This window comes from Macrotis lagotis, chromosome 5 (genome assembly GCF_037893015.1).
Source record: "Macrotis lagotis isolate mMagLag1 chromosome 5, bilby.v1.9.chrom.fasta, whole genome shotgun sequence".
In the NCBI taxonomy this organism is placed as follows: domain Eukaryota; kingdom Metazoa; phylum Chordata; class Mammalia; order Peramelemorphia; family Peramelidae; genus Macrotis; species Macrotis lagotis.
This window is the reverse complement of record NC_133662.1, coordinates 243105895-243130428: the sequence shown is the minus strand read 5'-3', so window position 1 is coordinate 243130428 and position 24534 is coordinate 243105895. Positions and strand designations below refer to the sequence as shown.

Sequence of the window (24534 nt, the reverse complement as noted above, 5' to 3'; positions counted from 1 at the left end):
TCAAACCCACGAGCCAGGAGGGCAGAGGATGCAGGGAGATCGGAACGCAGGACCCAGGAGGGCAGAAGATGAGAGGGAGATCTGAACCCAGGAGGGCAGAGGATGCAGGGAGATCGGAACCCAGGAAGGCAGAGGATGCGAGGGAGATCGGAACCCACGAGCCAGGGGGGCAGAAGATGAGAGGGAAATCTGAACCCAGGAGGGCAGAGGATGCGAGGGAGATTCGAACCCACGAGCCAGGAGGGCAGAGGATGCAGGGAGATCGGAACCCACGAGCCAGGAGGGCAGAGGATGCAGGGAGATCGGAACGCAGGACCCAGGAGGGCAGAAGATGAGAGGGAGATCGGAACCCAGGAGGGCAGAGGATGCGAGGGAGATTCGAACCCACGAGCCAGGAGGGCAGAGGATGCGAGGGAGATCGGAACCCACGAGCCAGGGGGGCAGAGGATGCGAGGGAAATCTGAACCCAGGAGGGCAGAGGATGCGAGGGAGATTTCGAACCCACGAGCCAGGGGGGCAGAGGATGCAGGGAGATCGGAACCCACGAGCCAGGGGGGCAGAGGATGCGAGGGAGATCGGAACCCACGAGCCAGGGGAGCAGAGGATGCGAGGGAGATCGGAACCCACGAGCCAGGGGGGCAGAGGATGCAGGGAGATCGGAACCCACGAGCCGGGGGGCAGCGTGGAGCTCCCGGGGGCTGAGGGGGCGGGCTGGGGGCGGAGCCAGGAGAAGCGAGCTGGAGTCCGGCTCTCCGGGGCCGCGGGCCCTTTAAGGCTCCCGGGCCGGGCCCCGCGGTGACGTCAGGCGCTGGCGTGCGTGACGCGCCGGTTGCCGCAGAGACGCCCCGCCCCCCGCGCGGCGCTGCGGAACCGGAGCCCGGGCGGCGGCAGCCGAGGCGGGACGGGCGGCGGGAGCAGGGCCGGGCGAGCCGGGCAGGGCGAGCCGGGCCGAGCCGAGGCGAGAGCGGCCGCCGCCACGCGGGCCAGCCGCCCCGAGCCCGGGCCCAGACATGGTGCTGATCAAGGAGTAGTGAGTGTCCGGGCCGGGCCCGGGGGGCCGCGGGGCCGGGGGGCGCTGGCCCGGGCCCCGGAGCCCCTTTCAGTCGGGGCGGGGGAGGGAGGAGAGCCTGAGGGCCGGGGTGGGCAGGGGGCCGATGGGGGAGGGGGCCTCGCGGAGCTGGGGGTGCCGAAGGCCGGGAGGAGAGCTGGGGCGCCGCAGGGAGGAGGACGGGGCCGGGGGGGCCCGCTGCTGGCAAGGCCGAGGCCCCCCGGGGCAGGGCTGGGGGACAGGGGAGGCTCGGCAGAGGTCGTTGGGGGGTTGGGCAGGCCAGAGGTCTGGTAGGGAGGCGCCTCCGAGGCAGAGGGGAGATTGGGGTCACCGAGAAGGATGGGGGGAGGAGTGCCTGGAAGGCACTTGGGGGTCACGGGAGGTAAGGGGGGGCGCTGGCCAGAGGCTCGGGGGTGACCTGGCCGGGACACGGGCCGGAGTGTGATGGAATTTCGGGGGGGAGGGCACTGGCAAGAGTTGGAAGGGATGTGGAGGAGCCTCGCGTTGGGAAGGAATTAGGACAAGGGGTTCATCGGAGGGCCGGACTGGGGGGGCCCCTTGGCCCAAGGGGGAGAGCAGACACAGCTCCCCCAGGGGATGAAAGGGGCCGTCCTTCTATAGAGGGGAGTAAGTGGGCAGCCCATAATGCTTGGTGCCCATGGCCCTTGTGGGCACTTCAGGGAAGGGAAGTGAGTGCTTCTGGGACCCAGGCCGGGTGAGGATGTTAACATTCTCCATCTCCTGAGCACTGGGAACAGGGTTGCTACTTCTCATTCTGAGCCATCTTCAAAGGTGATGGATGTGGAAATTAGGGACCGTCTTTGGGAGGGGGAGAGCAAGGGGGCTGCAGGGGACAGGGGCAGAGAAATGACTGATATTGAAGTGAGGAGCTGGGGCCGAGTCTTCCGGTACCTTGCAAGGTAGATGCAGGTGGATTGTGGGAGTCTTGGGGTGTTTCCCTCCTTTCAGGAGGGCCCTTGGTTTATTCACAAAGGGGAGACCCTGGTGCCTCACAGTCCCTGGAATTGGGCTCCTTTTGAGTCTGGTCTGCAGGGACAGAATCCAGGTTGTGCTTAGAGATTTACTTTGTGAGTGTGGAGAGGAGGAAAAGATGGAAAATGCTTCCTGGGTGATTTTTTTTTTCCAGAGGACAGGGAGTTGTAAGAAGGCTTGGGCAAATTTGGAATTTTAACTCTTCATTTCCAAGCTGACCGTCTTTCCCTTGGTCCTTCTGTAACAAAGCGCTGCAGGAACCTGCAGTCAGCTGCGGTTGGGAGTTTTATAGGGAGGGTGAGCCTGGAAGTGGCCGGAGCACTTTCCGAAGAGGAGTTCTCTCTGTTTGTTCTTTGATCTCTGGTTCAGGAGGCCAGTGGGGCAGCAGCAGCACCCATCCATCTACATTTCCTTTTAGACCTGTGCTCTGCATGTGGCCATGTATGTGTGGATGCTCAGAGGAGGAGGGGTCTGGGCTACTTTGCCATAACTGCAGTGCTGCAGTTCTTTTGAGTAGGATCAGAGTGAAGGTCATACACTCATAGGACACCCGTTTGAGTCTCCAAAACCTGGCTTTGGATGCTCAGTTTCCTTTGTCCTCTCCAGCACAGGAAAGGTGGCTTCATATCCCAATAGCAGAGGAGAGAATGAATGGTTCTAGATCTGGAACAGAAGCAGCTCTAGATTGTCCAGGCAGGAATTAGCTTAGGGAAGCCCACCAGCCTCTGAGCTTTGATGCTCTGTGAGCTGCTATTACTGACTTTTTTGGTGATTCCTCAAACGGAAGACCTCATGGTCTAATTTCAACAAAGTTTTGAATGTGCTTTTCCCTACTGTATTTAAATTGAAAATCCCTTGTTTTCTAAGAAGTTTCCTTTTTTAAGGGTTGCCCCCAAATTAAGAGTATTTCTATGGTGTTTGCTTTCTCTACAGAGAGGGAAGTGTCAGCGACACTATCCAATAAAATGGATTATTTATATTGAGTTGTTCCTGGTTCTTTATTTACCTAACAGCAGCCACTATGACCCCATCTGGTTTAGTCTGCTCCTCTTGCTTGGTTCTGGGGGTTTTGTTCACTGCCCCCCCATGTGTGCTTCCCGCCTTCTCCTGGAGGTCTCCATGGGCCTGTACTATAACAGTGAACTGTCTGTTCACTGGTTTGAGGAGAGCCACTGCCCCTGCTTTTATGGATGGAGCCTAACTAGGTACTTGCAAGGTGCAGAAGTTTTTTTTTTTAGATTTTTTTTTTTTTTGCAAGGCACATGGGGTTTTAAGTGGCTTGCCCAAGGCCACACAGCTAGGTAATTATTAAGTGTCTGAGGTCGGATTTGAACCCAGGTACTCCTGACTCCAAGGCCGGTGCTTTATCCACTGCGCCACCTAGCTGCCCCTGCAGAAGGTTTTAATGTCTATCTCTGAGCCCTAGAAATTGAAAACCAAGGCTCTATACTGGCTCAGTAGGTCCAAAGTATGTGTTGTCATTACCAACCTGTAATTGCCTTCCCCTTGAGGTAGACAGTGGGCTTCTCTACATTGCCAAGAAGACTAATTGTAAACCTCAAAAAGTCTGACAAGTCTGAACTCTGCAAGCTGCATGGGAAGCTTAAGTAGCTTTTGATCTTGGTTACTTGGTCAGTGGGTTTTAGCTGATTTGTGAATCGTTTCTAGGCCTCAGGCTTCTTTTTGCTCCCTCATCGCCATTCTCACCAGCAGAATGGAAGAAGGAAGAAAACGCAAGTAACTGGTTTAGTTGATTTTGGACAGCTCTTGGAAGGTGGATTCCATAGGTTGGACACAACTACTTGACCTTGGCTGGACTGTGATCTTTCAGGTGGAATGATTGATTGTTTGGTTAGAGGTATTTGGTCAGTGTATGGTTGAGAATGAAATGTTCCCCCAAGGGGTTTGGTTTGTCATCATTTTAGTGCTTTGAGAATCAGCAGTACTGCTGAGCCTTTATGGAGCAATGGGAAGTGATGGGTGAGTGGAATGGTCAGAAGTTGGGCGGGCTGTCTTTGGATGATTTCAGAGCTGCTGCTTTGGGGCCTCAGATGGAGAAGGTTCCTTACCTAACAGGTGGGAGCTTGCAAGCCCAGACCTCAGGGAGTCAGCAAAGCTCTTCACTCTGGGCTCTGCAACCCACCAAAGTTGGCCTCTTCTGTTTTGCTAATGGGAAGGAGGCACTTCCAGATGTGCTGGCAGGAGAGGTTCCCAGTGAGGCATAGATGAGGCCCCTGGAACCCCAAATGAATGTGCCAGGAGGTCACAGTGTATCTTCTATTGGAATCTCCTCGAGGACAGAGCTGGTTCCCTTCCATATAGTTCTCTTTTACATTATGGTGTCATCTAATTGAGGCCTTAAATACTTTTTGATGATCTAAGAGTCTTGTATGAGTTCCAGGACCTGAAGTTGATACCTTGTTTTCCCTCTCTTACAGTCGAGTTGTCCTGCCTGTGTCTGTAGATGAGGTAAGTCTTTTTTCCTGATATCCTCGGTTTGTGTGTGTGTGTGTGTGTGTGTGTGTGTGTGTGTGTGTGTGTGTTTCTCTCTGGTCAACTGAGTTAGAATTTGCACTATTCAGACTGGTGACCTCTCCCCAAAAGTAGGAATGAGCTGTGCTCATTTTGACTGTTGCTGGCCCAGCTTCAGTTAAAAGATCACTTTGCATCCATTGAGATCTCTTATTCTCAACACTAAGGGCCGGGCCTGGGTACTCTCCTGGCTTAGCCCCAAGCTAGCCAGGTGTGATTGGGGGGGGGTTACTCCTAAAATAAAACCAGTCCCTATTTCTGGCTTTGGACTAACGAGGGACTCCTTCTTAGGTATGTCACTGTCACATATCTCCCTGAGATGTCAGTCACTTAGTCTGTAGAAACACCTTGTATTTGTGTGACAAACCAAGATGATTTACTGGGAAAAGACTGTGCAAGGATCCTCCAGGCTCCCTGAGGGTGAAGTGAAAGCGTCTAAGTCTGTTTCAGAGGGAAGAGAATGAAACGGAAGGTGATTGGTTTACCCACTTGGCTTCTGGTTATGGGATGTTCTGGCCAAGTCAGCCAGAGGAGATTTCTGTTAGAGAACTGACTCAGCAGATGTCCTCCCTGAGGCTGCCTCCTCTCCTCTTCCTCCTGCTCTCCTTTCCAACTTTGAGTGCCGAGCAATAGACCTTCAGGGGAGGTCACTGCCTTAGGCCCACCCCAGAGAATGAAAGCCGGTGGAGTGTGAAGGGAGCAGGTGGGAAGGGGGGAGGCTAGTTGCACAAGCTTGCCCTAGTGCAGTCATATCTGGAACCGCACCCATCCTTACCTTTGGAAGATACTTATCAGAAATGTTTCTGACTGATAACAAACTGCTTTACAAACAGAGATAATACTTCTAAAAAAATCACTCAGGCAAGCCCTCCCCCCCCCAAAAAAAAAGCAGATGAAGAAGAGGAAGATACATTTCATTTGTGTCTCAGTTGCAGTTTCCATGCTCCATGAGGGGAGTAAGGAGTACTAATTTGATGTTCCTAGAGGACTGTGCTCACTGTCAGATTCTACAAATGAGAAGCATTGTGGGGAACTTCAAGCAGGCCTAAGGAGAAAGAGGTCTTTGAAGGTGGAGGTCATAGCAGGGATTCATGCCAAGGACCCATGGAGAGATTTTAGGGGGTCTGTGAGCTTTGGCATGATGAAAAATAACTTTTTGGTTTCCTTTGTAATCCTGTGCATTTTACATTATGATTCTGAGAAGAGGTCCATAGGCCTCCCCAGACTGCTACCAAAGGGATCCAAAACACAAAAAATGGTTAAGGACCCTCCTGCCCCGGGTTAAGGGAATGGAGGTACTCTGCCTGGAGGAGAGATGGAGTACATAATGAATGTTTTCAGACGGTCACATTTTTCCATCAGTAATAGTGAGTAGCTGTTGTCCAATTCTACAGGAAGAATTGTGTCACCTTCATTTGCGACACAAGAATTTTGGTTAGGACATAAAAATACATGTCCTGCCCAGTAGTTTTTAAGTACCAGATAAATGGCAGAGAATGCCTATGAAACATCCTCGGTTTAGAGGGAGCTGTATCCTGGAGGCGCTCTGGACTTTCTTTGGTGGGGGGTGGTAATGGCCAAACCTTCTAACATAATTCTGAGAGGCCAGTAATTTCTCCATGACCTGGCCTTCTCTCTGCCTTGAGGCTGTTCCTACAGGAACCAGAAATACCAGAGTCCTCTGCTGGGGCCTGACAAAGACACCTGGATATTAGGGCCCTTTTCCTGGGTGATGGAAGGCCTCTTGCAAATGGAAGGTGTTGGATTGTTTCCTGGGCCCTTTGAAGAGGTGCCAGGTCATGGAGAGACAGAATGAGGTCACGGGATTCTAGAGCTAGAAGGGGCCATAAGTTCAAGAGCCACTTTATCACTTTATATCTGAGTATGGTGAGGTCCAAAGCAGTGAGTTGCCCAGGGTCACCAGAGCCGGAATTTGAACCCAAGTCCTTGGATTCCAAGGCCTTGTTCCTTCTACTTTATTACTGCCCAAAAGCTAATTGCTTATTATAGAGTCTGATGTTTGCAGAGTAAATAACTTCTTTTACTCAGGATTGGCTATGAAAGCATTTGGTTTTATCTGCTAGAATAAAAAAAAGGGTCAGAGTTGGGGTGAGAGGGCAGTGTCAACAGGAGGCTGAACTTGTTAGATTTACTTTGGTCTCCTGAGGTGACTTGGCTAGCTAGATGAGAGGAGTGAGAGAGGTGCCTGGCCCAGGTCCTAGATAGAGAAAGGAGGAGAGGGAAGGGTCTCCTTTTTGCCCACCTTGCTGGTCATGTGTCTCCCTTAGAGAACCTAAGAAAGGCCCTCATAGAGAGGATAAGGAAGCACAGGTTTTACTGACACTGGAAGAAGCAAGAAGCATGTTGGATCAGTGTCCATTGCCCCATTCTGACGATAGTGGATGTATTCCATGAATTCAGTTGAGCATCATGTGGTCACTCACATCTGCTTTCTGAAGTGAAAGGCTGTCCTGAATCATGGGATGGGAATTCTTGGATTTGTAAGTTTGAGGAAGAATGATGAGAAATGAGACCTTTGTAAATGTCCTCTTTCTCAATACCCTGATTCAGTTCCTTGCTGGGGGGGGGGGGTGGACCCAGGGGCAGGAATATCTTGAGGGTCTCATCTTCCAGGAGGAATTTGGCATTTCCTAGGAAGAGGAGTTTTATGTGCTGTATACATCTCATCAGAATCTTTTCCATCTTGTATAAGTTGTTTGTTTTGTTTTGTTTTAAATTTATTTTTTTCAATGAACAAAAATCTGGTTTCTCTCCCTCTCACCTTCCTCTTCCATTGAAAAAACAAAAACAAAAACCCTTGTAACAAATATGCAGTCAAGCAAATGAATTCTCCCATTAGTTGTGTCCAAAAGTGTCTGTCTCATTCTGTATCCTGAATCCATCAGCCCTCTCAAGGAGCAGGCTTCATTTATCATAAGTATTCCAGAATCATGGTTAGTCATTGCTTTGATTGGACCTCTTAAGTTTTTTCAGTGGCCAGATAAGAATCAGAACTGGAGATGAGACTGGAGGCAGTCAGGGTTAAGTGACTTGCCCAAGGTCACACAGCTAGGTAATTATTAAGTGTCTGGGGTCAAATTAAAACTCGGGTCCTTCTGACTCCAAGGCCAGTGCTGCATCCACTGCACCACCCAGCTGTATGTTGTTATTGTTACTATCTAAATTGTCCTGGTTCTGTTCATTTCACTCTGTATCAGATGATTAAAATCTTCCCAGGTTTCTCTGAATCTGTCCCTTTTATCATTCCGTACAGCACAGGAGTGGCACAGCCACCATCTGTCCTGTTTCAGTGTTTAGGTGCATTGTGCTGGCACTTGTCTACACTGGGTGTGTCTGCCACAGCTCCCATTTGGAGAAAGGCCTGTCCTTTGCCCTTTGTGGGGAGTGCGTTTTCACTTCTTGTTTCCAAAGACATCTCTAAGCTCCATCTCTTTTTGGGTGCCCAGCCTCACACTGTTGTGTGGGTGGAACAAACAGCTGCGCTGTGTTTTTTGTGTGCTTCAGAGTTATGTGTTCACCCTTGTCCCCCACCCTCCTCCTGTAATAGGCTTGCTAAATTCAGACGAGTTCCTGTTTTTCTTAGCTAAATTGTGAAGCCATTCTTTGGGATAAGGGAACAGAACTAAAAGACAGGGATATGGACCCTCCTTAGGCCTCAGGGACCTTGTAGTTTAGAAACTGACTCTTTGGGGTGTTTTGGCCCCTGTTTGTTTAAAGGACCTCCCATCAGGCCCTGGTTATCTTAACAGAGTTGGTTCTTCCCTAAGGATTCTCCAGGTAAAGCCTCTCTCCACTTTTTCCTCCCCACTTCTGAAGTTGGTGGAAGCTGAGTCTTATTTACCTCGTCTCGTTGGGATTATAGGATCAGAATATCAAGGGAGATTAAGGGGCAAAGATGCCAACCCAACAGGCTGATCCTCTTAGAGCCTAACCTTTGACTCCTGCCACTGAAGAGGAAGCAAATAAATGAAACACTGTTACTAAAGAAGATTAATCTGTGCCTGGGGAACCCTGGTCCCAGCTTGACCTATCAACCAGCCAGACGGTTCCCCTGGTTTACCGCGGGGGCTATCCCAGGCCAGTGTTCTCACAGCTCTTCTCCGATTGATGATCCTGGGACACCTGCTCAAACTGCTCTGTTCAGTGTGTGTCCCAAGTAGGATCTCTAGGGTATCATAAGGCATGCTGGCAGTGCTGGGGTTGCTTAGGGTTGGCAAAGCTGGGAGGGCTGGCTCTTCACCAGAGGGAGTGAAGGAAGGGACTTTGTGAGATTAACAAGTCTCATGATTCTTCTGGCTTTTTGTGTAGAACTTTCACCTGAAAAGTCAGGGGGGTCAAGAAAGGGTTGCCTTAGGGGCGGCTAGGTGGCGTAGTGGATAAAGCACCAGCCCTGGAATCAGTAGTACCTGGGTTCAAATCCGGTCTCAGACACTTAATAATTACCTAACTGTGTGGCCTTGGGCAAGCCACTTAACCCCATTTATTTGCCTTGCAAAAACCCCTAAAAAAAAAAAAAAGGGTTGCCTTTCACTTAGCCCCGTTGCCAAGGATAATCCCAGATGCAGTTGTCTCCACTGGGCTGAGAAATATGGCCTATGACCACTTCACAACAGCTGCCCTCCTGGTATCTTAGCTCAGGATAAGGCGATCAGTCACTATTTTTTTTTTTGCTATTGAGAATAGTAGTGTCACTGGCAACCACCCCGTCATCTACTAGTCTGAGAAGGGGAGGAAATTCCTAGCTCTTATTTTCCTGTAAGGAAAAGAATGGAGAGGAGTCTCTCATTTGATTTTTTTTTCCTCCCCATACAAATGGGGAAGCAAATGGCTGGCCTTCTTTCCTTTTTTGTTCTTAAGGCAGTTTTAGTGCTGTTGTACATCCATTCTCTTTATTCATTCTCCCCTTACCCTCTTTGCAGGTTCCCTTTATAAAGGAGGATAGAAAGTTTGAGGTCTAACTATCATTGCCTCAAACCTGAACACTGAAGTCCAGCTTCACAGCAGCAAGAGAAAACAAATGACCTTGTCCAGTGTAGCCTGTGACCTCAGGAAAGGGACACTAGACATTTGTCACCTCCTCAGAGCCATCCAGAAGGATGTGAGGCCCAGAGTGTGGCCTGCGGATCTTAGTTCATGGGACAGTGCTATTACAGGAAGTGGAGAGAGTCACTTTAGTGCCATCTAGCAAGACCTCAGGAGTTTGAAAAAGGACTAGGAGACTTATTTGATCCTGAGGGTGTTCTTTGGACACCTTCCAGAATGAGGAGGAGCCTGACACTGGAGACCAAAAAGAGGTGTATCAGGTGGGAAGGAGCTGCTCATAGAGCACTTCGCTGAGAGGTGAGGCCTTGGGGTTCTGTTTAAGTGAACAGAGTGAGGACCTTGTAGCTACTACCACTCTGACCCTGCCAGAGTTTGGAGCAAAACTCTAGGGAGAGCCCTCAGGGCAGATATGACCTGGAGTCCCAGGAATCTATTCACTAGGTGGTTCTTGGTCCTTGTCATTCCTAGGGACAGCCTTGGTGGATTTTTGGAGAAATAGGAAGCATGGAAACAAGCAAGTTTTCTGCTAAGACATATAACTGCTCCATGGGTGTATGTGCCAACTTCTCTGGGGCAACTCGTCTCAGTTACTTTGGAAGAATTCTTGGCAAGGTCCTTGTTGACCTCTTGGACGACTTGGATGTAACATTCCCCAGCCTCATGTGCTGAAGAATGATCTAGTTAGATAGTCTTTTATATTTCTGGGCCCAAGGAAGTTGGTGTTTAACTACCAAGAAGCCATTAGCCCTCATTTAAATTCCTGTTTCTTTCTTCCTTCAGTACCAGGTAGGTCAGCTGTATTCGGTGGCAGAGGCCAGTAAGAATGAGACTGGTGGTGGTGAAGGTGTGGAAGTCCTGGTCAATGAGCCCTATGAGAAGGATGGTGAGAGAGGCCAGTACACCCACAAGATCTACCATTTACAGAGGTAGGTGTGCCACGTGTCCACTGAGGGAGTTGGAAGGGCTTTGTTGGCCAAGGTATCTGAAAGCTGGCCCAAAGTAAGAGTAGCAAGCTTGGGGTCAGAGTAACGAGCCTGGCGTCAGCAGGATGATCTTGGGATCCTTTCTGCACAGCCTGCCTGAGAGGAGCAAGCATCGAGAGTAGGGACTAGAACTGAAATGTAAATCCAAAAGATGGATCCCCATGAATTTGTGGAACATCCTGAGTGACAAACAGTGCTTTGAACACAGTAGGTGTGAAATTAATGTTTGTTGAATTTGAAAATGAATTTGTTGCACCAGGATCCTTTTAAGAAATGTCTGATGAATCCATCTGAACTGGAACTGGCTATCAACACTATTCTACAGCTATTAAACTGGAACAAAAGCCAACAGTGAATTGATAGTTTCCAAGCTGAATTTAAATTTAATTCATTTTGTTCAATTCCAGTTTAAAGTGGTCTAGTTGCTAGGACAGTGATATTTGGCACATGTGTTAGTGAGGTGATCTTGAGGAGAGAGAGACTAGTTAGTCCTAGGCAAGATTTAGGAGGCAGGCTAAGCATATTTTTGCTGTCCTCCCTCTTTTCTGATCAATGCCCTTTCTCCTTCCCTTAGGCATTTCTCCCTACCCTCAGGTGCCTATGGGCACTTCTATTAACCTCAAAGGGTTATTGTGAAGAAAGTGCTGAAACAGACTATAAACTGCTATCAAAATGTTAGTTATGGTTGAACTGGTGTTCCATTCTAGCTCTTATCTCCTTTGATGATCACATGACTAATAAGGTGCTAACTGATTACAAGGGGTGGTACTTCCATCTCATCCTTCTCCCTATCCTCTACGATTTGCATTTTTAAAGGAGACTTCCAAAGCTCAGCAGTGGAATTGATATTTGGGAGGTTACTGTGATTTCGGGACTAACATGGGAATGTAGAGAATATTTGCTTGGTCCTCAGGTGGACGCCACTACTTGTTCTCCTTTGTATGATCCCACCCCTAAAGCACATGCTTATAAAGAAGAGACTTAAAGGTTTTCAATCACTTCTCTTATCCATGAGGAAATGAATAAAAGGCTATTTGACATTTTGGCATACAACCTGCAAAGAGTCGCTGACCCTCTTGTTTGCCTATGTTTAGGATTACCTTGTTCTTCACACAGACCTTAGGTTCTCAAGCAATTGTTGCCTCCTGAAGCCTGGATGAGCTGTCGTATCAGATAAAGATCCTAGGAAGATGACCCATGCCCTGATCAGCCATTCATAGGAGTAGTATTGGAAGAGCTGGAAAGAACAGGATGTTTTGTATTGGGCAGCTCACAAACTTTAACTTCCAGGAGCATCACAGCGGCATCTCCAAAATGGTGGAAAGAATTGGCCATATTCAAAGGACGAGGGCATAAGAGCGTGCTGGCCCCACTATCCTTGGGCTGTTCCAAGCTGGAGTAGAGGCCTTTACTGATTGCCAACTACCCTGGCACACTGCTGGGCTGGAAGATCCTTGAGGATTAGGTTCTATTTGCTTTGTATTTATGCCTGCAGTTTCCTTCATCTTTCTTTCTTAAAGTATAATTCTGGTCACGATGCTTCCTTGGCTTTTTCAGTGTTGGGTTATTTTTTCCCTACTGCCTGCTGAATTAAGTCCAAACTCTTTAGAATAACATTCAAGTCCTCTATCATCTGGCTCCAACCTTTCTTTTCCTCCTATGATTTCCATGTAGCTTCTCTACACTCCAACTAAACTGTCCTCTATTTCCTGCCCACATCACATGCTTAACCACTTCTGTACCTTTTAGCCACTCCCTCTCGTCTCTCCCCGAGATGGTCCCTCCTTCAAGGTCAGAATAAATGTTGCTTCCGTGAAGCCTCCCTGATGCTCCTCTGAGCAGAAGGGCTCTCTCTTTTCTGCGCTCCACTTGTGATGGATGCTCTACCCATATCGCCAGCCCATTATGTGTTGTGTTCTGTTGGGATGACATGCATGTCTTAAGACTTTCTTCTAGATTGAAGTTTCTCAATGACCTAAACCATATACCCAGTATCATTCCTCACACACAATAGGAGCTCAATGCTGGATAAATGTTGGTTGAATTGAATTCTGGTTCCCAAAGTACCTGAACTGTGCTCTGGAACTATGAAGCACAACCTGGGTTAAGTAAATGTTTATTCAGTAATGCAGGCCCACTGTGCTTTGGAAGGTTTTGGCAGAGAAAAAGTGCCTAGGCAGTCACCATCATCCTATTCTGGTAACGGGTTTTGATCTGGGGAACCAGACTCAGTTGAAACACGTGAGCTCTTATGTCTTAAGGCCAAGTGATCTGGGGTCTCAAGGTAACTTACTCTCCAAGACTCATCGCAGGAAGCTGAAGCTGTGGTCTGAAGAATCTACTGTAAAAGTCCGCTATCTTCTTCCTCTCTCCTTCCTTTTCCCCATCCCCTCCTACAGCAAAGTACCAACATTTGTTCGAATGCTGGCCCCAGAGGGAGCCCTGAATATTCATGAAAAAGCGTGGAATGCCTACCCCTACTGTAGAACAGGTGAGTATAGGAAGGACTAGTAGCTAAGGAGGGAAGGTTCTAGAGGGGGGCAGAGGAGATGGGGCTGGCTTCAGCCTTCATTTGCCCCTTAACTGACCAGCAAAAAGATGCCTGAGAAAACATTGGGGCCAGAGGCTGACTTCAGGCAAGTGAGCGCTGTTATTGGTTGGTTAGCATTGAGTAGACAACTAGGTGGGTAGAAACTATCAAAGTAGTTGTGTTCGGTAATCTTTCTCTTGGAGTTGATCCATCTTGATCTGTGAGTGAACTTGAGATGTTTTTGTTTTGAAAAGAAGCTGTAAGGGCAGCTAGGTGGCACAATGGATAAAGTACTGGCCCTAGAGTCAGGAGGACCAATCTGAGTTCAGATTCAGATTCAGACACTTAATAATTCCCTAGCTGTGTGTACGGGCAAGTCACCATTGCCTTAAATACATTAAAAAAAAGTTTAAAAAAAGAAAAGGAACTGTAGAGAAGGTTGACCCCGAGAGCTTATTGAAAATCCTTCATCAGCAAACTGGTTTCTTATCTCTAGACTTGTATTGTGAGTCAGAGAGAGGCAAAGGAAAAAGTCATATCTGTTTAGATCTCTACCTTTAAGAACAGATGATGTGGTGACCTGCTAGTGTGAGGGCACCACTGTGTACACAGATAGGTGCACATATCCCTGCCTGGAGAACAAAGCCCTACCTCATTGTCTGGATCTCATGGCTGACTATTCTATGGCTCTAAATTAGTAGATGGAACCATGGGTCCTCTAGAACCATTAATGATCAAAGAGGTCTCCGATCTTGACCTTGGTCAGCTACTGTGTCCAACATATTTCTGGACTTTGGGTATGGGGTTAGGGTGGCAGTTTGATTTAGGTCTTCTGTCATCTTCCTAGTATAGTTGAGGATCTTCTGAAACATGCCTATTTTTCTACACTGTTGGACTGGTCCGTGGTCACTATCCCCCAGCTCTTATCCACAGCCCTGAGCAATAATTCCTTATTGGCCTCCAGACACTTAGACTGGTGTGGATGAGTACAAATATTGTCATTAAGAATGTTTTCTTAGGGTGGCTAGGTGGCGCAGTGGATAGAGCACCAGCCCTGGAGTCAGGAGTACCTGAGTTCAAATCCGACCTCAGACACTTAATAATTACCTAGCTGTGTGGCCTTGGGCAAGTCACTTAACCCCATTTGCCTTGCAGAAACCTAAAAAAATATGTTTTCTTGATCTTAGACATTTTGGTTGCTTGGACTCTTGGACTGGTTTGTACCTTCCTGGATTACATTAATGTATTTGTTTATAACTTCTCTGCTGAATGCTTACAAAGCTGACTCCATGAATTTGGGGAAAGGGTCACAGAACTATGTGCTCTTTGTCCCCTGGAATCCTTGGTCCCAGCTTCAAGGGTGGGGTGGAACATGGAATACGGAACACGGCTGTTACTTGGGAGTGATGGATCTCCGGATGAACTTAGTTGGGTGAGGTCTTCAGAGGGAACACCCGACTCTGGAGTTCCCATGAGTCAGAGTATGTCATCACTTCAGCCTAATCAAGGGGCAGAGAGTGACTGTTTCAGGAAACTAGCCAGGCAAATTTTCTTAAAAGATGACTTGAAACATGACTGGGTGTGTCTGGCCTTGGCCAAAGGTGACTTTCCCTGGTATCCAAGAACATTGGGCGAGGGCATAATCTGTAAATAACCTGAGTCAATTTGGCATGAAATAGTATATGTTCTCTGCTTGGAATGAAAATGTTGAGGCCTCCCAGTAGCCCAGGCAGTACATGAAGGGCCAAGAATTCAGGTAGGTAAGGGAGAGATGACCTTTTAGGGTTATTGTCCATCCATCTAAAGTAACTGTCTTTGTGAAATTAAGTCTCAGACATATCTAGGTTGGAAATTTCCTCTCTGGAAAAAATAAATTTGAGAACTCTTTGACATTTCTCTCTAGAGGCTGGTAACAGATGGGTTTTGGATCTAAGTCCTTAACTAAACATTTAACTCTAATTTGGTTCAAAAAGGAAGGTGTTTAAGGTAGTGTGGACCAATATTTTACTTAACTTCCTAAGGCCTTTTATTTAATGAAAGGAGTAAAAATTAATTCAATTCAACAAACATTAAATGCCTACTCTGTGTAATGCACTGTGCTAGGCCATGGGGTAACAAAGGTAGACTGCAAGCCCTGCCATCAAGGACAAGACATGTTTCCAGATAATTAGGATGCAAAAGGTACCTTGAGAAATGCAATGGAAATGTGTGAGGAAGAGGAGGATAGGGTCAAGGAAGATTTCATGGAAGAGGTATTTCCTGAAATGGGCCCTCAAGATAGAGACTTAAATAAGTGAAAGTCAGGAAAAGGCAAAGGTATGGAGACTGGAGATCATAGGACAGGGAAAAAAAAGATGGAGGGAACAGAGACTGGTCCAGGATAGGTGGAATGTCACATAAGTGAAGAGGATAATAAGTGTTTATTAAGCACCCAGTATCTGGAAGCCACTGTCTTAGGTCCTTAGCATATAAAAACAAAAATGGTGAAGTCTTTTCCCATGAGCTTCCATTTCATTTGGAAGGCATAATACATATGGCAAATATACTGATATATATATATATATATATATATACATATATATATGTATATATATATACATATATATATATGTATATGTATATCACACAAGAAAAATTGAGAGGTAGAAAGAATATAGACAATTTAGGAATGAGGGTATTCTCTATGAAGTGCCTGACTTGAGCCTTGAAAAAGCAGGATTCTAAGAGTTGAGGAAGGAAGGCATTCCAAGAAGGGAGAGAGTGGTCTGGGCAAATTTGTGGCATCAAGAAATGGAGTACTGAATTTGAGTGGTTCCTGTAATAGCATGAAATAAGGAGAAGGAGCAGCCAAGTTGGGGAGGGCCTTAAATGTTGGGTCCTTTGAACATGAATGGAATGGAAGAAGAAAGTAGAGGCCCTGGAGTTACTTGTGAAAGGAGGGAGGGTGACCTGGAGACCAGATGATCATGGCAACAAAAATCTGGCCTGGCTGATAGCTAGAGTTGGAGTGAATCTCCAAGGGAGTAATGATGGCAGAGAAAGGGTCTGAAACCACTTTCAGTGAGGAGTCAGGAGTCTACCCACTCTTCCTGGCCCACAGTGTTGGGGGACAGGAGAGAAGGAGCAGCTGGTTCTAGAGAGAACATCTTTTGGAAACAGCTAGGTTTCTCTAACTGCATCAAGTTAGGAAAAAGTATGAAGAGGGGACTCATGAGATAAGGCTGCAAAAATTAATGTGGAGATCTTGGAATGCCAAGAGCAGGATTTGTATCTTATTTGGTGGGAAATGAAGAGCTAATGAAGATTTGGAGTAGAGTTGTGGTGTTATCAGGACATTGCATCTGGAAAATTACTTGGACAGTGGTACTTGGTATAAATTGAAAGTAAGAGAATTTAGGGATTGTTGGAACATTGTGGGGAAGAAAAAGGGAGGGCTTGGATGAAGGAAACATCATGACTAGAGATGGTGAGGTACAGATAGGAGAGCTGCTGAAGGAAGAGAATTGATAGCACTTGCAACAAAATACAGATGGCAGTTGGGGGAAAGCGAGCCTCAGAGCTGACTTCATGGTCATAACCCTGGGTGATTTGGAAGCTGCTAATGCTATTCAAAGAAGTAGAAAAATTAGCTAAAGAAGGTATTGGTTTGAGGAAAACAGGTGGAATTTCAGTTTGGAAATGATAGGCTGAAGGTCATTCAGAGACAGCTATCAGGCCCTTTGTGGCGAGGGGGGGTGGGTGGGGCACTAACACATACTAGGTGCTTTTCAGGGTTGGGGGAGGAGAAGACAGAGAGAGAGAGAAAGAGAGAGGAATCTGGAATTCATCTGAATAGACATCAAAAATGGAGCTGTGAGAATGAATACATAGAGAAAAGAGGATCTTCAAGGACAGAAAAGGGGAGATCCACAGGTCAGGGATGAAGAACAGACATAGAGGAACTCAAAAGGGCCCAGGGATATAAATACCATGAAGATGGAGTGGGCATCATGAAGAAGATAATACTCTCTGCTGCCTGTCATGTCATGAGGATCAGGAAGTAAAAGGAAAAAGAAAATACCTTTGAATTTAGCAATAAAGTAAAGAGTGAACATGGAGAGAATGTTTTGGTAGAGTGGTGGAGGTTGGAGTCAGTTTGCAAGAACCGAATAGTGAGTGGGTGGTGAGGAAGTTTGGAGGAGTGAGTGTATAGACTACTCTTTCTAGGAGTTGACAGTGGAGGAGGGAAAAGAGGTGCTAGGAGGGTGAAGTTCCTGTTTTGTTTTTTTATTCTTAGATACCTGAGAATATTTGTAGATTGAGAAAAGGAGTCAATAGAGAAGAGATTGTGTATGAACAGAGGGAATGATTAATGGAGCAAGGCCTGGAGGAGATGAGAGGGTGTAAGATTGGAAAGAGGGGATGGGCAGCTGAGAGGCTCAGCTTGACCTCGGTCTGAAGCTGGAAGAGTGGAGGAGAGAATTACTGAAAAAGTAGTGAGGTTTCCAAAGGAGAAGTTGAGAGTGTTCCCAGGACCCCGTGTTAGAGTTGGAGGGCATCAACATCACCATGAAGCAGGGTTGAAGTCATCTGCTAGGAATGTGCAGGGGACAAAGTAGGAGAGAAAAGAAGGCTGGAAATAGATGAGAATAGGAGAGTTGACAAAAGATGAACAAAAGGGTGATAACGCAGCAGTAAGGGTCTAGTTGAGGTTAAAACGCTTAAGTTTATAAGGGTTTAAGATGATTTCATGCTCTTAATTACATGGAGCTTTCCCACACTTACTCCAGCTTCCTCCTCTCTTCTTAACTTCCAAAGTGATTGTTTGTCAAGATTGGTCTTGGGGAAGAGGAAGGAAAGAGTACCATTCCTTTGGTCCAAAAAGATTTGATTTAAAATGAGCTTAAACTATCCTTTCTCATGTAGTATCCTTTGTTTTCTAATTGCAAGTCAGTTTCTAGGCCTTCCAACTCCATAAAAGTAGAGTGTCCATCAGAACAACAGGCAGCTTCTGCACTTCAAGGACATAGGGTGAACAAGGCTTCTGTTGGGAGACTGTCTGCTCTCTAGTGACATAGGATCTTACAGCCATTTTTCTCTAATGAATAATTGAGCCTTGCTTTCCGAAAGGGTCTAATTACAATGAGCAGGGGTACAGACAGGATGGGGTCTGGTTACAGTCAATGGAAGGGCTGCAGAGGCTAAGTGGGCAGTGGTTGGATGCTTTCCTGCCTTGCCTCAAGTCCCCAAGCCATTGATGATCTTATTCTGCAGGGTGAGGGGGCTGCAGTGGGTCAGCTGACCAGGTTCTGTTCCCTTCTCCTGCCCAATTGGAAAGGATCCAGAGAACAGACAGTGGCATCTCTTTAATTAAGTGCAGAATTTGTTCCTCCGAGCTTCTGCTTGCCTAGCAAAACTCAAGGGGATGGGGGAAGCCTAGTGATTCTTGACTGGCCAGAGGGCCTGAGGGATGACATTCAGAAATGAGGTGGAGAGATGAGAGTCACTTGGCTGCTGCTGACCCCTGGGGGAGGGCAGTTGTTCATTTGTCCTTATTAATCTTTTGTCTTTCTTCCTTCCATGCCCTAACCTTGGAGCAGTTATTACAGTAAGTGTCTTGATGGGGTCTGTCATGTGTCTGATGTGTGTATGAGACCTGTAAAAAAGGGGGGGAAAGGGCAATGTAGGGTGCACAAGGGTACTGGGTGGATTTTTTCCTTTTCCTGGAGAAGGGAGACTCAAACTTCCTGTGAACCTCCCTATTACAGTTATAGGTTTTGGCACAATTGCTCCTTGGTTAAGCTGCATTGGCATTCGGATTTATAAATTGAAGCCATTCTCCATATGTGGGCACAGAAGACTAGGCCTGGGGGGCATAACCAGAATTTATTTTCATTTAAAAGGAGTCTCCCAGGGTGGTTAGGTGGCACAGTGGATAGAGCACCAGCTCTGGAGTCAGGAGTACCTAGGTTCAAATCCGGCCTCAGACACTTAATAATTACCTAGCTGTGTGGCCTTGGGCAAGCCACTTAACCCCATTGCCTTGCAAAAAAACCTAAAAAAAAAAAAGGTCTCCCACATCAAGTGAAACCTTTCCTTTCCTTGGGGTTGAGCCTTCACAATGTTGTTCTCTAGTCCAGACTCAAATTTGTCTTCCCTCTTCTTTGCTGAAAAGTTTGTGACCCCCAAGTCAGGGATGGACTTTGGCAAAATTGTCAAATGTCCAATGTTTTGTGTGGGCCAAGCTCCACCCTCCCAGGTATCTCATCCTCCATGGAAGTCAGGAACAGTCATTGCCCTCTCAGGTCTTAGTGACTTAATGTGTTCCCCCATGCCCATTCCTCCCCCACAGTGAGTCTTCCTCATACCCTTTTCCATAGCCTTCCAATCACAGTGCCCTGATACCTTCAGAGTTCTTCATAGAAAGTCAGTCCTTTCCTGGGCAGGGTTCTGCTCCAGAAGTGGCCCTGGATTTCTGGAGGATGTCAAAGCCTGGGCCAGGCTGCCTCATTACCTGGGCCTGGTAATTAAAAGATCATCTTATGTTGTTCTTCCTCCCCCATGTCGGCAGAATGAATATATGAAAGATGACTTCCTGATTAAAATTGAAACCTGGCACAAACCTGACCTTGGAACACTAGAAAATGTAAGTACAAAGTCTGGACCACAAGGACCCTGGACCACAAGACTTCACTCGGAATTGCCAGCTAGGGCCTCGCCACTTGACTCTATCACCTTATCTTACCATTCCTTAGAAAGGGGACTGGCTGCCTGTCCTGGGGCCAGGGCCTCAGGGTGACAGAATGTGACCCTTAGAGTACTTGTACAACTTCCTGGTAGTCCTTGGGCCAGTCCAGAGCACAACTTATATGAATTGTAGTGATCCTGGGAGAAAACACCCAACTAAATGGCACTTTAGACAGAGACCCACAGATTGCTTACTTTCTCAACAAGTTGGGGAGGGGCTGGAGAGAGGAAGACCATTTAGGACTCAAAATTTTTAAATGAAAATTAAAAATATGTGAAAATAGAAGATTTTTTAAACATAAATTCATGCTTGAAAGTTTTCGTGTCTCTGCAGTGGAAGATGGGTTGAGAGCTAGTCCTAAGAACTAAAGTGCTCTGCAGATTGGAAGGCTGACAAACACCAGTTTAATTATGTCGAGGTGAACATCAGCCCCCAATTTCTTTTGGTTGGTTTTGCAAGGAAAGCTCCTCTTAAAGGGAATCCCCTTCAGCATCCTTGGTTTTGGGAACTCTTCTTCCATTGTAGGGTGAGGGCTAAATAGGGGAAATCGTGGACTGAACTGTCTCCATCTTGCAGGTGCACAAACTGGAGCCAGATGTTTGGAAACACGTGGAAACAGTTTTCATAGATATTGCAGATCGGAGCCAGGTGCTTAGCAAGGTAGGAATTGTTTTCAGGGAGAGAACTGGTGGTTGACCAGTATAACCCCGGTGTGGTTGAGGTGGTGTGAAACCTTTTAGAAACAGGAGAAACATATCTACTCTTTCTAGCTAAAAAGGAGACTTTTCTTATGAGTCTTTTTAAGTAAGTTCCAGAAGTTTCATCTTCTTGGCTTGGGATGCTACTGATGTCAAATTATATGTCTCCCCAATACTGAAAGTCTTCACCCTGGTCTGAATTTTTCCAGTTCAACTAACTACTCACATTAAAGATCTGCTCCATCTGGAATGCTCCCAGGAGCCCAGGAAAGGGAAAATGTTTTCTAAGACCTGGAAGAGAAGATGAGGTGTTTGATTTTAGGACCAGAATCCTAGACAGGAGCAGCAGGACTCCAAAAGAGCAGTCTCTGTGAGAAATACAGATTTCTGTCTTTCCATGGCCTGTTCGGATCACAAGGAGAGCCTCATGGGCTGTGCTCAGGTTGGCAGGACCTTCTATTCCAACAGTTAGTGTGTGTTCTTCAGACAGGTCTACAAGTTTATCCATGAAAAGATCTGAATTCTACTTTTGTCCTCCCCTCTGTTCCTCAAAGCCCCTCCAGGGAGGAAATAGCAACTTTTAGGAGGGCTCATAATCTAAGAACACAGGAGATTCTCAGTTATTCCACATTAGTGAGGGTAATTTAATAGATCCAAGATTGCAGAAAACACAAACCACCTATAATTGACTTTGGAAGATATCTATGTCCCATTTCTTTTTCTATGGATGATCACCCTCTTAAGTGTATTTTTCTTTCTTTTTTTTTTTTGCAAGGCAGTGGGGTTAAGTGACTTGCCCAAGGCCCCATGGCTAGGTAATTATTAAGTATCTGAGGTTGGATTTGAACTCAGGTCCTCTTGACTCCAGGGCCGGTGCTCTATCCATTGTGCAACCTGGCTGCCCCTAGCTGTATTTTTCTTAGGCAATTAAAGTGACTGCATTTTCTGAGTCTCAGTCAAGTGAAAGATAGTAGAGCAAGCCAAAATTAAAAATTTACTGTGGCAAATTCACTCTTAGATACTCAGGAATCAACTGTTTGCAAACCAATGAAGTAAGACAGACTTGTTAATGCACAAGCAATACATAGTCTACACTTTGAATTCTTTCCATCCCACACCATTAAAAACGAGTTACGGAAAAAAAGCAGTGAGATCATGCCCAAAGATGTTTAACATATGGGCCCCCTGGCATGGACAGTGGAAACATTGTGTCTTTTTGAACTTTTTGGTCATGGGTATATATAGGGAAAAGTCTAAAACAAACCACCGCAGATAAAATAACATTGAGTTCTCTGAGGCCACCCTTAATGTTTACATAGCTCTGAGGTGACTCGCCATCCACCCTTTTGCTGGGGGCAGCTAATGGAGCAGATACTCTCAGCCTGCTCTGTTCCAGGGTTACTGGGCAGCAGTAATGGATGGACTCTCTTCCTCCGCTGACCCATTATCAATGGGAGGGGGGGATATTCATACCCCATCCCCACTCAGCACCTTTCTTTCACAGGATTACAAGCAAGAAGAAGATCCAGCAAAATTTAAATCAATCAAGACAGGACGAGGTCCACTGGGTCCCAATTGGAAGGTGAAGTTCATCCTCTGACCACCAGGGGGCTGGGATCAGGGCCTGGGTGGGTGGAGGATGGATGGGGAAGAGGAGGGATTTGAAGGACCCAAGTCTGGGTTAAAGGGAGCCTGTCGACCCCTCCCCAACCCCTCATGGGCTTACCCTTGGGTATTTTCTCTGTGCAGAAAGAACTGGCAAATCAGAAAGACTTGCCATACATGTGCGCTTACAAACTGGTAACTGTCAAGTTCAAGTGGTGGGGCCTCCAGAACAAAGTGGAAAACTTTATACAGAAGGTGAGTGGCTGGAACGAGTGGCCTCTGCCTGAAAAAAGGAGCTTAGACTCAGCCCACTTTTGTTCCATCTGAGTCCCTGACCCTCTAGGTTCTTCACCCAGGGATTAGGAAGTCTCCCCAGTGTCAGAGAGAAGGGAAATTGAGGGACAGAAATGGGAATGACTGGCTATGATCCAGCTCAGACAGCTGTTCCCTTTATTTGAATAAAGGTTTCAAAAGTTCTGTAACCAGAATTCTTCAGGGCCCTGAATTGCTGGCCTAGAATAATAGGATTGAACATGTGCCTCTTAATCCCAGCAGCCTCTTTCTGGGAGGTTTGAGTCACTTCAAGTTGACTGTCCTCACCTCCAGCCCCTTGTGACTCCAAGAGTGGAGTGCTCATCCTTTGGCACCATTCTAGGATTTGCCCTGCATGCTTCATCTTCCTATCCTGGTGAGGCTCACCATAAAGCCTCTGCCCTTTGGTGCAGGGGGCCTAGGCACTTCTTCCTCCAATATCCGAGTGGCACAACCAACTAGGAATAGGCTTGTCTTCCCTTCCATCTTCCACCAACCTGATACTTGTCTTTTTCTGGACCACTGCCTTGTCAATTTAGAAAACCTGAGGTGAGGGACGGCTAGGTGGTGCAGTGGATAGAGCACTGGCCCTGGAGTACCTGAGTTCCTTCCGGCCTCAGACACTTAATAATTACCTAGCTGTGTGGCCTTGGGCAAGCCACTTAACCCCATTGCCTTACAAAAAAATAAAATAAAAAATAAAACTAGAAAACCTGAGGTGAGAGTCTCCCTGCTCTCTCATTCTTCAGCCAATAATGAAAACTAACAGACCAGGCACCCCCAGCTTTATAAACTAAGTATTGGCATCAGCTCTCTGACCATGGGAAAGAACAGGGCAGTAGAGTCTTTCACCTACTGAATTGTCAACTTGTTGCTTCCATTTTTTAGCAAGAGAAGCGTCTGTTTACAAATTTTCACCGGCAGCTGTTCTGTTGGCTTGATAAGTGGGTTGAGCTGACTATGGATGATATTCGTAGAATGGAAGACGAGACCAAGAGACAACTGGATGAGGTAAGTGGGAGCTTAGGGGGAGGCTCTGAAACTCAAGGTTAATCCAGAGGCTAAATCCATAGCAGCTGCTTCTCAAGGGGTGCTTCAGTCAGGAGACTGGGTAGGATGGATCAATGTGACCCAGTCTGGCTAGCACCAATTCTGTTCTGACAAAGCTCTGGGCAGGTGGGACAAGTGGGCCAGCAGTTTTTACAGATGAATACTGAGAAGTTTTTTCTTTTTTATTATTCACCAAAACTAAGTAAGTTCAACACTACATGATGCCTTCCCTCAAGGACCTCACAGATCCCTTTGGGGGGGGGGGGGGCAGGACCCAGAAAATGCTGACCAAAGGAACAGAGGCCCAGGCAACGTGAACTAAGGGCCAAGTAAGGGTTACAGATGACGTGCTAAAAGAGTCCATAAGAAGGGCAGGCAACAGGTCTGAAGTAGTCAGGGAGGAGAGAGAATGTTGGGCACAAGCCTGAGGGAGACATCACTTGGGCACCACAGAAACCACCTCAACAGCCCTCTTCCCTCTTCCCAAGGTTGCTTGTAGCTTCAGTTGGTTTTTTACTTGGTTCTTTTGAGAATTTTAGATTGCAGGTATGTTGAGCCTTCAAGTGGGGTCCAGGAAGGAGGAATAATTTCTGTCTCCTGAAAGTCAGCACTGAGTTCAAGTGCTGGGGCTAAGGGAACAGTCATGGTGGGTCTTCATTTCAGGTCCTCCTGGGCACCTCAAAGCATAATCCCTTCACTGTCATGTAGTCATGCTGCTGAGCATAAAGCATTTCCTATTCCTAGACATCCTGCCACTTTTCCCACTCTCCATGCCTTTTTAACCTCCTGGGCCTCCATGATCTCCTCCCATTGGAACTTGGGGTGGGGCCAGCGGGGGTGGCGGGGATTACCAGCTCCTGCCTTTGCTGAGCTTTTCCTAGGTTGGGGTGATTCAAATGGCTGAATCATGTCTCAATTAGTCCCCGTGGAAGGCCAGACATCTTGGTTACTCTTTTGACTGCATTGGGCTGGCTCCATGCCAAGCTCTGGAC

The 24534-nt window shown here is 47.1% G+C and overlaps 1 protein-coding gene across 1 annotated transcript in view; it reads left to right on the top strand.

The window, feature by feature from the left end:
- Positions 1–914: 914 nt before the first annotated feature.
- The window catches only part of PITPNA (phosphatidylinositol transfer protein alpha), a 39722-nt gene continuing 16102 nt past the window's right edge, over positions 915–24534 (top strand). Inside the window, exons 1-10 of the mRNA XM_074189178.1 lie at positions 915–1030; positions 4480–4510; positions 10418–10563; positions 13020–13111; positions 18730–18737; positions 19701–19775; positions 20454–20537; positions 22080–22157; positions 22325–22435; positions 23381–23503. Coding sequence (XP_074045279.1) covers positions 1011–1030; positions 4480–4510; positions 10418–10563; positions 13020–13111; positions 18730–18737; positions 19701–19775; positions 20454–20537; positions 22080–22157; positions 22325–22435; positions 23381–23503 — 768 coding nt within the window. The 5' untranslated portion in view covers positions 915–1010. The remainder of the gene's footprint in view (positions 1031–4479; positions 4511–10417; positions 10564–13019; positions 13112–18729; positions 18738–19700; positions 19776–20453; positions 20538–22079; positions 22158–22324; positions 22436–23380; positions 23504–24534) is intronic.